We start from the raw sequence: 13569 nt of genomic DNA on the forward strand, positions 1-13569 counted from the left end.
AAACAAGCCTCTGGGCTTGGCGGCACAGGTTGTTGGTGTGACCCGAAAATGACCTGGGCTTTTCTGTGTCCACAATGGACACATTGTCCATTGTTTTGTTGCTGCAGAGTGTTTGCAACATTTCACACTTTCTTTCTGGTCATGCACTCTTGAGTTGCTTTTATTTCTTTTGTTACATTGGCTTATGGCTGACTTATGTCAGCTTTCGTCTCTCAACATCTTCCTCAAAACTCCCGCTTGCTTGTCATCCACATCCTTATCCTCCTGCAAATGTGTTGATGTACGGACTTATAAGGGCTGAGATGTTACACAGGCAATGCCCAGCACTGTTACACACACACACGCACACACACACACACACACACACACAGACAAAGTATCCCCCTAACCCTCTTTGTGTGGCACAACAGACAGCCAGTGTGACTCAGAGATAAGTAGATTTGTATTCTCAGTTTACACACTGCATACGCTCCCACACAAATAGCATCCTGCTCTCATTGTGTTCTTCACAAACTGACAGCCTGCCGCTTCTCTCTCTCTCTCTCTCTCTCTCTCTCTCTCTCTCTCCAACTGCACATGACAAGAACTCAGCATCACATTAGCAATCATGGGAGCCAAACAGCCATTGACTCCATGCAATGAAATCAACCTGCCTGACTGACCTAACGAAGAGAGACGACAGGGTTGGAGTGGTGTGCAATTTCCCATGGCGGCGTCGTGATTGAGAGACCGTTGGGGGGAGACGATGATGATGCGGGACATTTACATGGTAGTGAACTGGATGTTAGAGAACAAAGTGAATTTGCATAATATACCACACACAAGTGGAGGAGCACACAAAGGCCTCCCAGCCTGCATCACTGTGGGATAATTAGAGCACACATCCCCTGTGAGAGAGGCTTTTCCAACTACAATGAAGAGTTGTGAGAAAACAGGTTCACTTGGTGCTGCATGCACTACACATCACAGCACAGTGCACACATGAGGGATACTTTTTAACTGCCCATTGGCCTAATTTCAGACTGAATCCACTCTAAGCTTAGATTCATATGTCTGACAGATAAATATTTCAAATCTACCCTTTGTAAATCATAAATGGAGTCTGTCCGCCTTAGAATTTTACAATTTTCTTAGCAGATAGCTCCATCTCAGAATATTGTCTACCCAGGTAACCTTACTAATTTAGGTCCAGCATCAGTTCAGAAAAACATTGTAACAATGTACAATCCTTCCCATTGCCACCAGTGTTTCATTCAAGAATGCATACTATTCACAGAGTTCACATCCAAACAGGCCTGAGCACAGTACATGTGTGAGTAGGTAAGGACGGATTAACCTCCAATAATTAGCACAAGCAAACCGGCAAGGCAACGCCATGGACACCTGGTCCAGAAACCAGAGAGGGAGGAAAGTGTCACTCTTCACTGCCAGCTCACTCACAAGATGAGGTAACAAGCACACACAGATAAGATTAGAAACCAGTGATATGCTCCTGACAGAAGAAATGACAGTTTCTTCGCACCCTCTTTGATATTTTATATGCAGAGTTGAGTGTGGTGCTGCCAGGCATAAATAAGAATAAAAATAAGGAAGGAAGTTTCGAATCACAGAAAAACACAGAAAACTGAGCGTGAACACTTTCACAATGCTCACATTGCAGCCCATATCTGAGACATCTGCTGAAGATCAACTCAGAAGAAATCATAGTGATTCCACAGAGAGGAACGAACTACTCTTCACTCTTCAATTCAGCGCTTAAATTCCAGCATGTTACAACTTGATTTTTATCTCTCATTACAGGCGTTTAGAGGTTTCTACTGTGGACCATATATAATTAAAGTGTCCTACATTTTGGCAGCGGTCTTACAGACATGTCAAAGTCTTTGCGCCTGGGATTTAAAACCCACAAACAAACGATGACATCTGCTGATGTATTTATGATTTAAAGAAATTACAGTTGCAGGGTAAACGGTAGACAAAATGTTAACTACCTGAAGTTTTCACTTGCGTCTCATCGTCTCGGTTCCCCGGCGTTCCGATTTCTATGACAGCATGTTGGCAAAAGAGATTAATCTAAACTCTCTACGATTCCTAATCCCACGAGGTCGGTAATTGGTTTAAGGTCTTGGTCGCGAGTTGTAAAAGAATGCACCGACTTGCTGTATCATGGAAGGTACTGTCCAAAAATGAGCGCAAATGTCTCCGAGTTCTCCATAGCGCTCATTGCGCGACGTCTGTAGTTTTTTTTTTTTTTTTTTTTTTTTTAACGCACGTCGGTATAGAAGCTCCGTTTGGCACTGGTGACTTTCCAGGTACTGGTGCGCAATACTCCGCTGATGAATCTTCACTTTGTGTACTTCTGAGAGCTTACTTGTCTCTATGTCCTGTCTAATTAGTCAGAAAATGGTGGTTTCTTGACATGGTTTTTTTCTGTTGGCGTTGACAGAGCGGCTGCAGCGCGCCTCTTGAGTTAGTTTGAGGAGGCTGCATTTGACTGGCATGAGTTGAAAACTCCTTCCTCCTCTCCCTCCCTTCCTCTCCCACCCACTTCAACTTCTAACCACCCACTCGGTTCAGGTGATCTCAGATGCCATTCCCTTTATGTGCCATTTATTTGTCCTTTATGTGTTGTCCCTGTCTGGACATAGAGATGTGTTAAAAAAACAACACAAGTTGTGTTATTTTCAACACATACTGTGTACACTCTTAAAACGAATAACAAAAGCAGTGTGTTAGAAACAACCAAACTGTGTTGTTTCTATCTGGACATAGAGATGTGTTAAAAATAACATAAGTTGTGTTATTTTCAACACATTCATTTTAAGAGTGTATAAATAACTGAAAGTGTCATGCTGATGTGCTGATTTTGTGATTATATAAAAGGAAATCAATGAAAAGGATTACACATTCACCTATTGTCCATTTGCAGTAGCAATTTGGCCTCTTGTGTTGTCTCTTTCCATTGAAAATGGCTTTCCATTCATTCACAATGGGAGGGCGCAATCCTCCAGCATTCCAGGGACTCAAACCACTGGATTATAGCAGAATCAGATAATGCATCCCAGGAGGATTTCGCCTCAGACTAGATACATTACGCAAGTACCTCTTGGCCCTATACATGTAGTAAACAGTTTGTTCTTCACACTACGCCTCTGGCTCTCTCTCAGCCTTGGCCAGTGTGGAGAGTGTTGTGTCAACTGAGCTCCAGAACGTAGAGCTTTGCCACTTCAGTCATGCAGATCGGAGAAGGAGACATTCAGCTTTACACACACACACACAAACACTCAGACAGATTTCTCCATCACACTCACTTTCCATATCTCCAGAGGAAATGATCATGTGGACATAATTGAATTAAATGTTGGCATAGCAAATGTGATAGCAATTATCAGTATTATTCATAACTGTATCCAAAACATATGTTGTCATATAAGGACTGCTGTCGTTTAACGTCATTGGTGTGGTTTGATGTGATTTCAGTTATAGTTGACAGACTTAAGGCTGTTAGATTTTTAGGCTATAGTGAATACCTGAAGAGGCTTCACCTGGGACTGGATTTCTTCAGTGCTTTAAACAGCATGTACAGACATCTGTGCTTCCTGTGCTTCTCCAAGGTCAATGCTAAGTGACCTGAGATCTGTCACAGCCTATGAGCAAATTGACACAGTGAGGGTTCTGCTGGGTGCCCTCTGAACATAACATACAGCATGCATGAGTCACCTGGAGATGTTTCAACACAGAGGAGGAGAGAGAGAAAGAGATAAGAAGCAAGGCAATGGAAAAAGAGAGAGAGAGAGAGAGAGAGAGATGGACTGAAAGGATTACCCTGCTAGGAGTGACCAGGTCCCTCCAGTTGAAACATGGATGAAGTGAATCAAGATCAGGGACCTCAGCTTCCCCTCTCTCTCTCTATCTATCTCTCTCTCTCTCTCTCTCTCTCTGAGATCTCTTCTCTGAGCACATCACCCTTTACCCTTGATTCCCGAGCCTGCATTGGGACGCTGGATCTGGTTTGTCCCAATTCCCTTTCCAGAACAGGAGACATCCAGCCCCCATTGGCCTGTCTAGAGCTGGCATTCCTGACATTCCAACGGGCGAATTGCGGAGAGAGACGCGGAGAGAGACAGTGGCATCATTCACAGCGCTAATAAGCCTGTGTAGGCCTGAGTAGGATGTGTTTCCCTCTTCAAGGCTCATCTGCACACACACACACACACACACACACACACACACACACACACACACACACACACACTCTCTCTCTCTCAAACACACACACACACAGGCACAGACACCACACACACACACACACACACACACACACACACACACACACACACTCTCTCTCTCTCTCAAACACACACACACACACACACACACACACACACACACACACACACACACAAAGAGCCTCTTTATCTTAGCCTCTTTTTTCCTGTCATACCTCCAAGCTCTCATTCTAGTTTGATATGCTTCTTGTGTTACCGCTGGTGTGAGACGTTAGTGAAAGAGCTTCCTTGTTTGTTGGATGAAAGCAACATACTGTATTGCCACCTACTGTCTCGCTCGACTGGTATTTGATAATGCAAACTGAACAGCAAGTTGTCACCTGTCTGGAAATCGTTTTGACTTGAAAAGGTTGTGTTGCATTGCAATTGCATTGACAGATGGAATTTCGTGCCATAATGGGGGGACTGAATGTAGGTAGCATGAAGGTGGCATTTGTAAATGAGTAAGCTGCATAAGGAGTAAGGAGGCTCATTTTCAGACATATGGCAACATCATGTATATCCCATTTGCCATTAAGGCATTTACCTTCATGTTACATTTGTGACTCAAATAATTATGTTACTGAATTATACAATTTGTAATTGAAAAAAAAAAACAGAGATGCATCCTCTCTGACTTTGTTACAGTAAGCTAATCCAGAACACACAAACAGCAAGTGCTAAGTTGTAGCACTGATATGAAGTATATGGTCATGTCTGAACCATGCAGGCAGTGCAGCATTTACAAGGAAAACCTTTGCTATTACTGACATCTAGTGGACAATGTTATGACACCTGTGCAAGCAAAAAAAAAATCCCAAACATTTGAATGTGTTCTTATTACACGAGTCACTCAAAATTATGCAATGGTAATAGTGTATGTCTCATATATTGTTTATAAAATAAACAACAACCAAGGGCACACTAGTACAATCTTCATTTGCCATTGTGGATTCTATTATCAGAGACATCACTACAGACCAAACCCAGTGTATTTACATGCAGTCAAGACAAATAAAGAAGCACTCCTGACAGTTGTACAATGTTAGACAGTTTCGGCAAAGCTGCCTTAATGTCCTTTGGCTCTAATTCCCATGTTTATTTGGGAGCATATTCAGTGTTGCACATAACATAATGTTCTCCATCTGCTCCCTCCAACAAACATACGTCCACTCCTACGGAACAACAGCATCAGTGACCAACACCAACTGTGCCACATCGGCCTGCACGGAGAGCACAGAGCTGCAGTTGTGCCTTTGGGCTGGGAAGGGCCACTTCAATGGAAATAGTGTGACTCCTTAATATATTCACTTACATTTCTCATTTGATTTCACAGATTCCTGAGATTCCGGGGCAGAATTAGCGGCGCAGTGTGAGGACCACAGCTGACCTGTGAGAGATGACCTGGTTTTACCTCCACGAGGATTAGTTAATGGGACACTCATGCCTTTTTTAACCCTATTTACCCCCACAGCTGGGGCCTGGCTCTCACCTTTTTCCATTAAGAGGGAGAAAAAGGGAAGAAGAACGAAGAAAAAAATAAAATAAATATGACGCCACCAGCAGGAGCTGGGAGAGGAATTTAATTTGGCCCCCTCGAACCCGAGATTGGAGGATGCTTCACAATCCAGACGGTAATACATGTCAATCCGGATGAATGGGCATGTTTAATCCAGCGCCCATCTGTGAGTGTTCGGGGGGGGGGGGGGGGGGGGGCAGGAGAGATTTGGGGGTGGGGGGCGCGGGTGGAGAATCCTGGGGGTTCACAGGGAGTGGCCAACAGACCAATCACACACACACAGACGGGGCTTCATTTCCTACACAAACACACACACACACACACACACACACACACACACACACACACACACACACACACACACACACACAAACGTCCATTCTTTCTGAATCTGATTCAAAGGCCTTTGTAAGCTTCCATGTTGTTTTCGAATGAGATACTCGGAAATGCTTCACAGTTAACCGGAGCCTGAACCCCCAAAGAGAAATCCCAGGCGAACAGGGCTAGACTGAGGCGAGGAAACTGAGACCTGATAAACGGAAGAACGGGGGGGGGGGGGGCAGGATGTCAGAAAAAAAAGCACACAGGCTTTCCAAGAGGGTATTCACGGTGGATAAAGATTTGTGCTGTCACTGTTTGTTTCCAGCGCGATAAAAAGAAAAGAAACATCCTGAGGCTTTACATCCTGAAGGGCTCCAGTGCACAACGACACAACAGATTGAGAGACACTTAGAAGCTCGGACGCCGATTAGAGCGGCAAGTTTAAGTCCCTTCTAAAAATCTGGGGACAGCCATTGATTGGGGACAGACTGGAGGCAGTAAATTGATTTGCCCCCTGATCACATCCGTCAAACCAGCTGGGATGAAGAGGCCTCTCTCTCTCTCTCTCTCTCTCTCTCTCTCTCTCTCTCTCTCTCTCTCTCTCCTTATCTTTCATCTTCTACTCAAATAATCCTCAAGTGGATGAGCTCCCCATAAGTTGTCAGTGGAGGCCCACCTCACAAGACTTTTCAGAGGGGCACATCCACTGCCGCGGGAGGATTTGAAACTGCGTAATGCGCTTGATGGAAAAGAAACGACGAAGACGTTAATCTCCCCGTTGCTCTTGTTCTGTTCACAGTGGGACTGACTGAGCAACCGGGCTATGGGAACGTCTTGCTCACGCCAGCAGCACCCGAGGAGGTTCTGATTCACTCTGTCTGGGTCCCAAGATTAAATGTGAAAGGACTGAGATCTGAGAGTCTGGGGAAAGAGGAAAGAAAGAAGAAAAAAAAAAAGATGGCAGAACTAACCCCTTCTTTCCGACACAGCCGGCTCACAAAAACCACTGCAAACTGGGCCCGAAATCTCCTGACTTCGAGGGGAGAGAGGGATCGCAGTTCAAAGACAACAGTGAATGTAAGTGCTAACACACAGAGGCGCTTTGATGTTCTGCGTGTACAGTAAGCGAAGGCCAGGCTGGATGCCAGTGGTTTGGAGAGGATGAGGGCTGCTCTGGTGAAAGTGCCCAGCCAACGCGGGACTGGTTCAGCTCTGCAGTTCTCGGGAAGAGAAAGAACCGCAACCGTTTTGTGATTAATCATTAAGTGCCCTATAAATCACTTTCCACAGATGCACTTGTGAGGGTCTCAGTCTTAAAGATCTGTTATATTTTCTGTTGGAGCATTTTTCTTTTTCTCAAACTCTTCAATCCCTAAGATGACTTGATTGGATGGATACAGGGTTCATTCGTTAGCTAAAGTTTCGCTCCCCTCCTTCTGATGTTATTTTTTTAACAATTTCCATGGCAGTACTTTCATGAAAACCAGTCTAAAGCCTTGGGGTTCAATTCACAGATGCAGCTGGATCTCAGTTTCACTCTCTCTCTCTCTCTCTCTCTTTCTTTGTTTATGTGTGTGCTGTGTGTATATTTTGTATTTGTATATGTGTGCCTGTGTGGCATGAGGGGTGTGTACAGCACTTTGCATGTGTGTGTGTGTTAGTGTGTGTGTGTTAGTGTGTTAGTGTGTGTGTGTGTGTGTGTGTGTGTGTGTGTGTGTGTGTGCGTGCGTGTGGGTGCATGTGTGGTATGTACGCTGTGTGTATTTCTCTCTGTGTGCGTAAGCTCCTCAGCGGCGGTCAGCGTCAGTGCCCTGGTGAGGCGGTGGAAAGCAGGCCCTCATTCTCCACGTGGAGAGGCACTTTGCCGTCTTGGACGGAGGCCACTGAGCTTTTTTCCATGCAGCCGTACGGCCAGATGCCGAGGCCAGGCCGTAAAGCAAAACACTGAGGGAACCAAAATTACAAGAAGACCCGTTAAAAACGCGGAGAGAGGAGGAGATTTTTAGTGGCCAGTGTTTTTGGACCGGTGGCTTGTATTTATTTACTCGAGACCTTTTACGTGAGAGGCCCTTGGTGATAAATAAAAGTCCTCCGTCATCATGCCTGCCTCTGTGCCTCTGCCTGTCATTCACAGGCCGGAGCTCCACCGCGTGCTTGAGCGGCGTCCAGCCCCAACGGGCCACTGCCAGCGCGCCTACCCCAGCCCAGCCTGCCCCTGGCAAGCCCTCTGTGGGAACGGCAGCTCCCTGAGCTCCCTCGGCCAACACCAGAGGAATGAGCGGAGGGGAGAGGAGAGGAGGGGAGAGGAGAGGAGGGGAGGAGGAAAGGAGCGTCCTGTCTGCGGCTCGTTTGCCATCGTTTGGCCACCGTCTGTCTGAATTTTCAGGCAGGCCGCAGTCCTCCTAGCTTTGTCAGTCGCGTCCACTGTGTTGGAGAACCACAACGCTCTAGGGGGGGTCAGAGGCCAGAGACGCGCTGAGTGGCAGCATCGCCACTCCTGTTGATTTATTTAGTCATCACGCACAGCATGTATTTGTCCACATCACACCTGTTATGACACATTAGCACAGTCCCAGATGGGCAAGGCTGTGTTGATGTCCACTCACATAGTGTTGAAGAGGGTTTTCAGCTGTCGGAAGAAATCAAGTTTTTTTTTTCAGGCACGGTTTAAGCATGGGCCTCTGTTCTAAGATGCTTAGACAGCAGTGGGCTCTGGGATGGATCAGGCCCTCACGTGGCTCTCATCTGGCACAGATCCGTCCGACTCAAGCCAGATTAGGGCTCGACTCTTCCTTCAGTCTGCTTATGTTTGGGTGCTCTGTCTAGGAGGCCCAGCGGAGGTCTAAACTGCCCACTAAGCTCCGAGACCACCTGGGTGTCCACACTTAAGGGGCCTCATCTTAAGAGCGCTTTGGAAGAGGTGAAAACTGTGACCTCTTTGACACTCAGTGTCCTGCACCTGCCACAGCCCTTAGTCCGCAAAAAGAGATAACTCTGAGAGCTGAGAGGGACCTACTTGATCCCAAAATTAACTTTTCTCTCTCCTAATGACCATATGCCAGTTAAGAAGACTTGGTTTAACACTAGCTTTAAGGGAAAGACATCTATGAAAACCCTTCTAGTTCTAGTTTGAAAGCCATGCATTCTGTGTATTTCACGGGCAAGACCAGGTAGAGTGGATGATGGGTATACAAGGTTGTTTTGGGTAACACGGGCAGTAATCACTGTTCCCACACGGCTTGTACTTCATGTTTGTCTTTGATACGCACGCCATCAGGCTGTTTGTCCTGAGGGTTGACAACTGTTGTTTTGCTGTCTCCAGCAGTTCTCAAAATACATTCACCATCTGACCTTTCTGTTATGTCTCTCTCTGATAGACGGAATGGCCAAAGCCTGAGAAAATGATACGTGTGTATATCTAAGTCTGTGGCTACATCTTTCATTGTGTGTGTGTGTGTGTGTGTGTGTGTGTGTGTGTGTGTGTGTGTGTGTGTGTGTGTGTGTCTGTGTGTGAGGGTAACAGAAGCTCTGGGCAAAAACCACCAACCCCTCCCAGGAACCTCCTTCCTTCCTCGCCGGAGAGTTGCGTTCTATACTGAGGAAGAGAGCTGATGTCCACTGACAGGCAGAGATGTCGTGCCCCTGCGGCCAAAACATCCCAATGTTTGTCGAGGCAACACGCAGATGAACAATCGTGTGACAATCAGCCAAACAATCTGGCAACCATTTTTCCCATAAGCCCAATGGAGTTGTAGGATGACAACAGCAAACTGACAAAGGCCACAAGAACTGTTTTTATGTGCAATGTGTACGCAAGAACTGTGTGTAGTGTGTGTATCTGCATGCAAGTGTGTGTGTGTGTGTGTGTGTGTGTGTGTGTGTGAGTGCGTGTATGTTAGAGAAACTGTGGTTGGGAGTGTATTTTTGGGCCCATGAAGTCCGCATGTGGCCGCTTGTCTTTGGACCATAGAGGCTCAGTGGCGGTGGTGGGGTGGGTGGGGTGGGGTGGGACCCATGTGGTCATGAAACAGGCTATTAGACTGACCATAAATACCCATGCTGCATTCTGTCACCAGCAATGAATGAGAGCACATGGGTGCGAGCAGTTTATAGGGTTTACAAAGGATCTTTCATTTGTCTGATTCGATCTGCTTGAGAGAGACACGGCACCCACCACCACCATACCACAGTGCCCTTCATTTTCTCAGGGATGACTAAATAGTAACACAATAGAGGATGGCAAAGGAGGAAGTAAGAAAAGACAGACGTACACACAAACATTTCCCCAATTGTTCTGACAGAGGAGACTCCACCAGCTCGACAAACATCGTGGCCGACCCCATTCCATCGAAAGGAAGCAGTGATTTATACATGTGACTGTCTCAGTAGGCTGCACTGTCTGGAACCAGCTGGATCAGACGCCCTGTTTGGGTTTGTACAGTCCAGTCTTCTCGGCAGTTGGGGCACAAGATGTGGAGCTCTACCACAACCCCCTCCTCCCCGTCCAACCCCCCCCCCCCCCCTCCCCCTCCACCATCCTCAGACAGAGGGCCAGGCGTGAGGTTAGCCATCTGCAAGTCTCACGTGAGCTACTCTCTCTCTCTCTCTCTCTCTCTCTCTCTCTCTCTCTCTCTCTCTCTCTGGACCATAGGGCACATCGGGGGCACGTCCAGTCCTGGCTCCTCTCCAGCTCCCCCCCCACTGAGCCCCAGTCTGCTCGGGGGCCGTGAGGCAGACCCTGGGGGCACAGCAGGCAGTGTGTGGGGCCATGCAGCAGGGCACTGGGTACCCCCTAACACGGGTGTCTGCGCCTGTATGTATGTATGTATGTATGTATGTATGTATGTATGCATGTGGCACTGGTGGTAGCACTGATACAGGAATACAGGGGGTGGGGGGGTATTTAGGGGCAATAAAGGGTCACTGGTATGTGAACCACACTTGCAGTTATACAGGAGCTAATGGTGGCTACTGCTGCTGCCAATGAACACGTGTATAAAGAGTGCTGCTGTTCCCTCAGGGCCCAGCTGTGTCAGGGACCCAGGGCCACCCTTCCTCTCTCCCTCCCCACCAGAGCAGGTGGTGCTGGGGAGGTCTGGGTCTCTGGGCTCAAATAGAACATGTGGCTGTCTCCGTCTCTGTCTCTGTCTCTCTCTCTGTCTCCTATGCATCCCCCCACTCATGTCACGTCTGACAGCATGTTAATTGCAGGGGTGGGGGAGGGTGGCATGTTAATGACGTCCCTATCCATTCATATCTCATACTCAGTCCGACAAATAAAACTCTAATGCTTTACGATAATGCACTATGGGTCTCAGCTGGAACAATAACTAGTCAGTCAGTCACTCAATTCAGAGTCTATCCTGCTATTGAAATGAGGTCAGATTTAATCTAGACAGGGTCAATTCATTTTAAGTTCAACTACATGATGAGAGGAAACAAAGCAAAAAAAAAAACTGTCAGGATAATTTTAGACTGAGGGAAAATATAGGAGAGCAAAAACGTATTTTATATTCTCGCCCGCTTTCCAAGGTCATTCAAAGCTCTTTTCCCAATTGAGAGTGAAAGAATAATTTGTCTGGATGAAATGCCAACTGCCTAGGCTAAGAGTGTGAATATTTAGTTCATGCATATTTCCATTCAATACCTATGTTGTGAGAGCTTTTAAGGTGGTTGCACAACCTTTGAAACCACTAGAAATTTTGCTAGATTTTGGTAATTGCTAATTTTGGTAGATCTGCATACATTTTTAAAGGAAGTTTGAGCACTGGTAAACTTCTTTGATAAGAGACTCGTAATACCAACCAGTACATATCTGGATTGACCATGTGAGAGCTGTTAAGCTTAACTTAACAACAACACCAATCTAAATAACATTCTACTTTGAGTGATATGAGGAGAATGACATCTTCTACATAATATGAAACAATTTTAGGATCTGAACTTTCTCTCTAACTAAAGACTAAGTAGCTGTCAGAAAGAAGCAGTGATTAAAACAGAATGAGTTAGCGAAAGGCCTTACCTGGCTCCAGTGACGTCCACCCCGACCATTAGCTGACCGTTGAGCGACAGCAGCTCGTCCCTGAGCTTGATCTCTCCACAGCGCGAGGCCGGGCTCTTCTTCTTCACCTCCGTGACCCAGATGCAGCCCACGTCCAGCACGGGGCCCTTATCCCCCTTCCTACGCCTCCGCCGCCCGCCTTTCTTCCGGCCGTCCGGGTCCCCGAAGATGGGGATGTTCCCGAAGCTCAGGCCGAACTCCGCGCTCTCTCCGTCGTCCCCGTCGCCTTTGGTCAGGTACACGGGGCGCACCTCCGCCTCGGACTCCTCCCTAAGCGCGGGCTCCGAAGGTGGCGGTGCCTCGTCCCCCTCCAGAAAGTTCAGCTGGATGTACTCCGCCAGCTTCCGAATGGCCGCCTGGCAGTGGGGCAGGCCAGGGCCCAGGCCGCCTGCAGGCCTCTGCTCCTCCTCATCCCCATTCTGCTGCTGTTGCTGCTGCTGCTGCTGCTCAGTCAGCCAGCGCTCCAGCAGCAGGAGGTGGCTCGCCGCGTTCTCTTGGGTGATGGGCATCCTGGCTGGACGAGCCCGGAGCTCCACCGCATCTCCACCGGGCCGGCGCGCAGCTCAGCAGAGGAGCCGGAGGACACGGGGCCCAGCGGGCGCTACCACCACGGCGAAGTCACAGCACGTACTCCTGGGCATCTTCATCCCTCTGTCCCTTTTCTCCTCCTCCTCCTCCTCCTCCTCCTCCTCTTGTGTTAGTGCTGGACGCTCTGGGTGAAGCTAGCAAGCAGCGATGTGCACACGCGTTAGACCCAGAGAGCAGGGGTTGGATGCTGTTCCACACAGAGCTCGGAGCGACATGATGTCATTCCGAATTGGAAAACCGAGGAGGGGCTAGCACAGATGAGGGTCGGTGGTGGAGTTGGAGGGGGGTGGGGGTGGGGGGGTTGCTTGGTGGTGATGGTGGTGGTGGGGGGGTCTATCCTCTGAGGAGAAACCAGAGAACCGGAGCCATTAGCCACACGGCTCGGTGTGGAAAGTCGCTGATCCAATCACGACGAGGCAACCGGACACTTTTGAGGGTCTTTAGGACTGTGGCGCCATGCAGTTTCACCTAGAGAGAAAAAACACATAAATAATCGTCCGGTTAGATATAAAAAGGCTATGGTGTGAGCTTTTTTTAAAACATGAAAGAGGAGGCTCTTACACAGCATGCCTCGGCTGTGTTCCCCTTCCAGTTAAAAACACACACAGCGCCTCGCCGGGCGAGCGCAGAGGTCCGCACAAATCCACAGAGGAAGCCAGAGCTGCAAAAGTACTTACTGACACAATATGTCCGAAAGAAGCCAATGAAAAGCAGTTGAAAAAAAAAAAAAAAACAGTGTGTGTTTCCCTTAAGCCCTACTGAACCCGGACTGAATTTGGTCACATATGTCACACACAGAGTCCCCAGCCAGC

At 47.7% G+C, this 13569-nt stretch overlaps 1 protein-coding gene across 2 annotated transcripts in view; it reads right to left on the reverse strand.

Annotated features, from left to right (window-relative positions):
* Nucleotides 1–13036, reverse strand: part of pdzd2 (PDZ domain containing 2) — a 68882-nt gene extending 55846 nt beyond the window's left edge. Inside the window, exon 1 of one of the 2 annotated variants that reach the window (XM_076269445.1) lies at nucleotides 12131–13036. In XM_076269445.1, coding sequence (XP_076125560.1) covers nucleotides 12131–12678 — 548 coding nt within the window. In that variant the 5' untranslated portion in view covers nucleotides 12679–13036. Of the gene's footprint in view, nucleotides 1–1991; nucleotides 2475–12130 lie in introns of those variants that run through there. The other variant, XM_076269447.1, reaches the window with a different exon arrangement.
* Nucleotides 13037–13569: the final 533 nt, after the last annotated feature.

This window comes from Alosa pseudoharengus, unplaced genomic scaffold (genome assembly GCF_046254945.1).
Source record: "Alosa pseudoharengus isolate Yale_2024_CS ecotype anadromous, Long Island Sound unplaced genomic scaffold, YU_APseudo_1.1 YU_APseudo_1.1_scf_6, whole genome shotgun sequence".
In the NCBI taxonomy this organism is placed as follows: Eukaryota; Metazoa; Chordata; class Actinopteri; order Clupeiformes; family Clupeidae; genus Alosa; species Alosa pseudoharengus.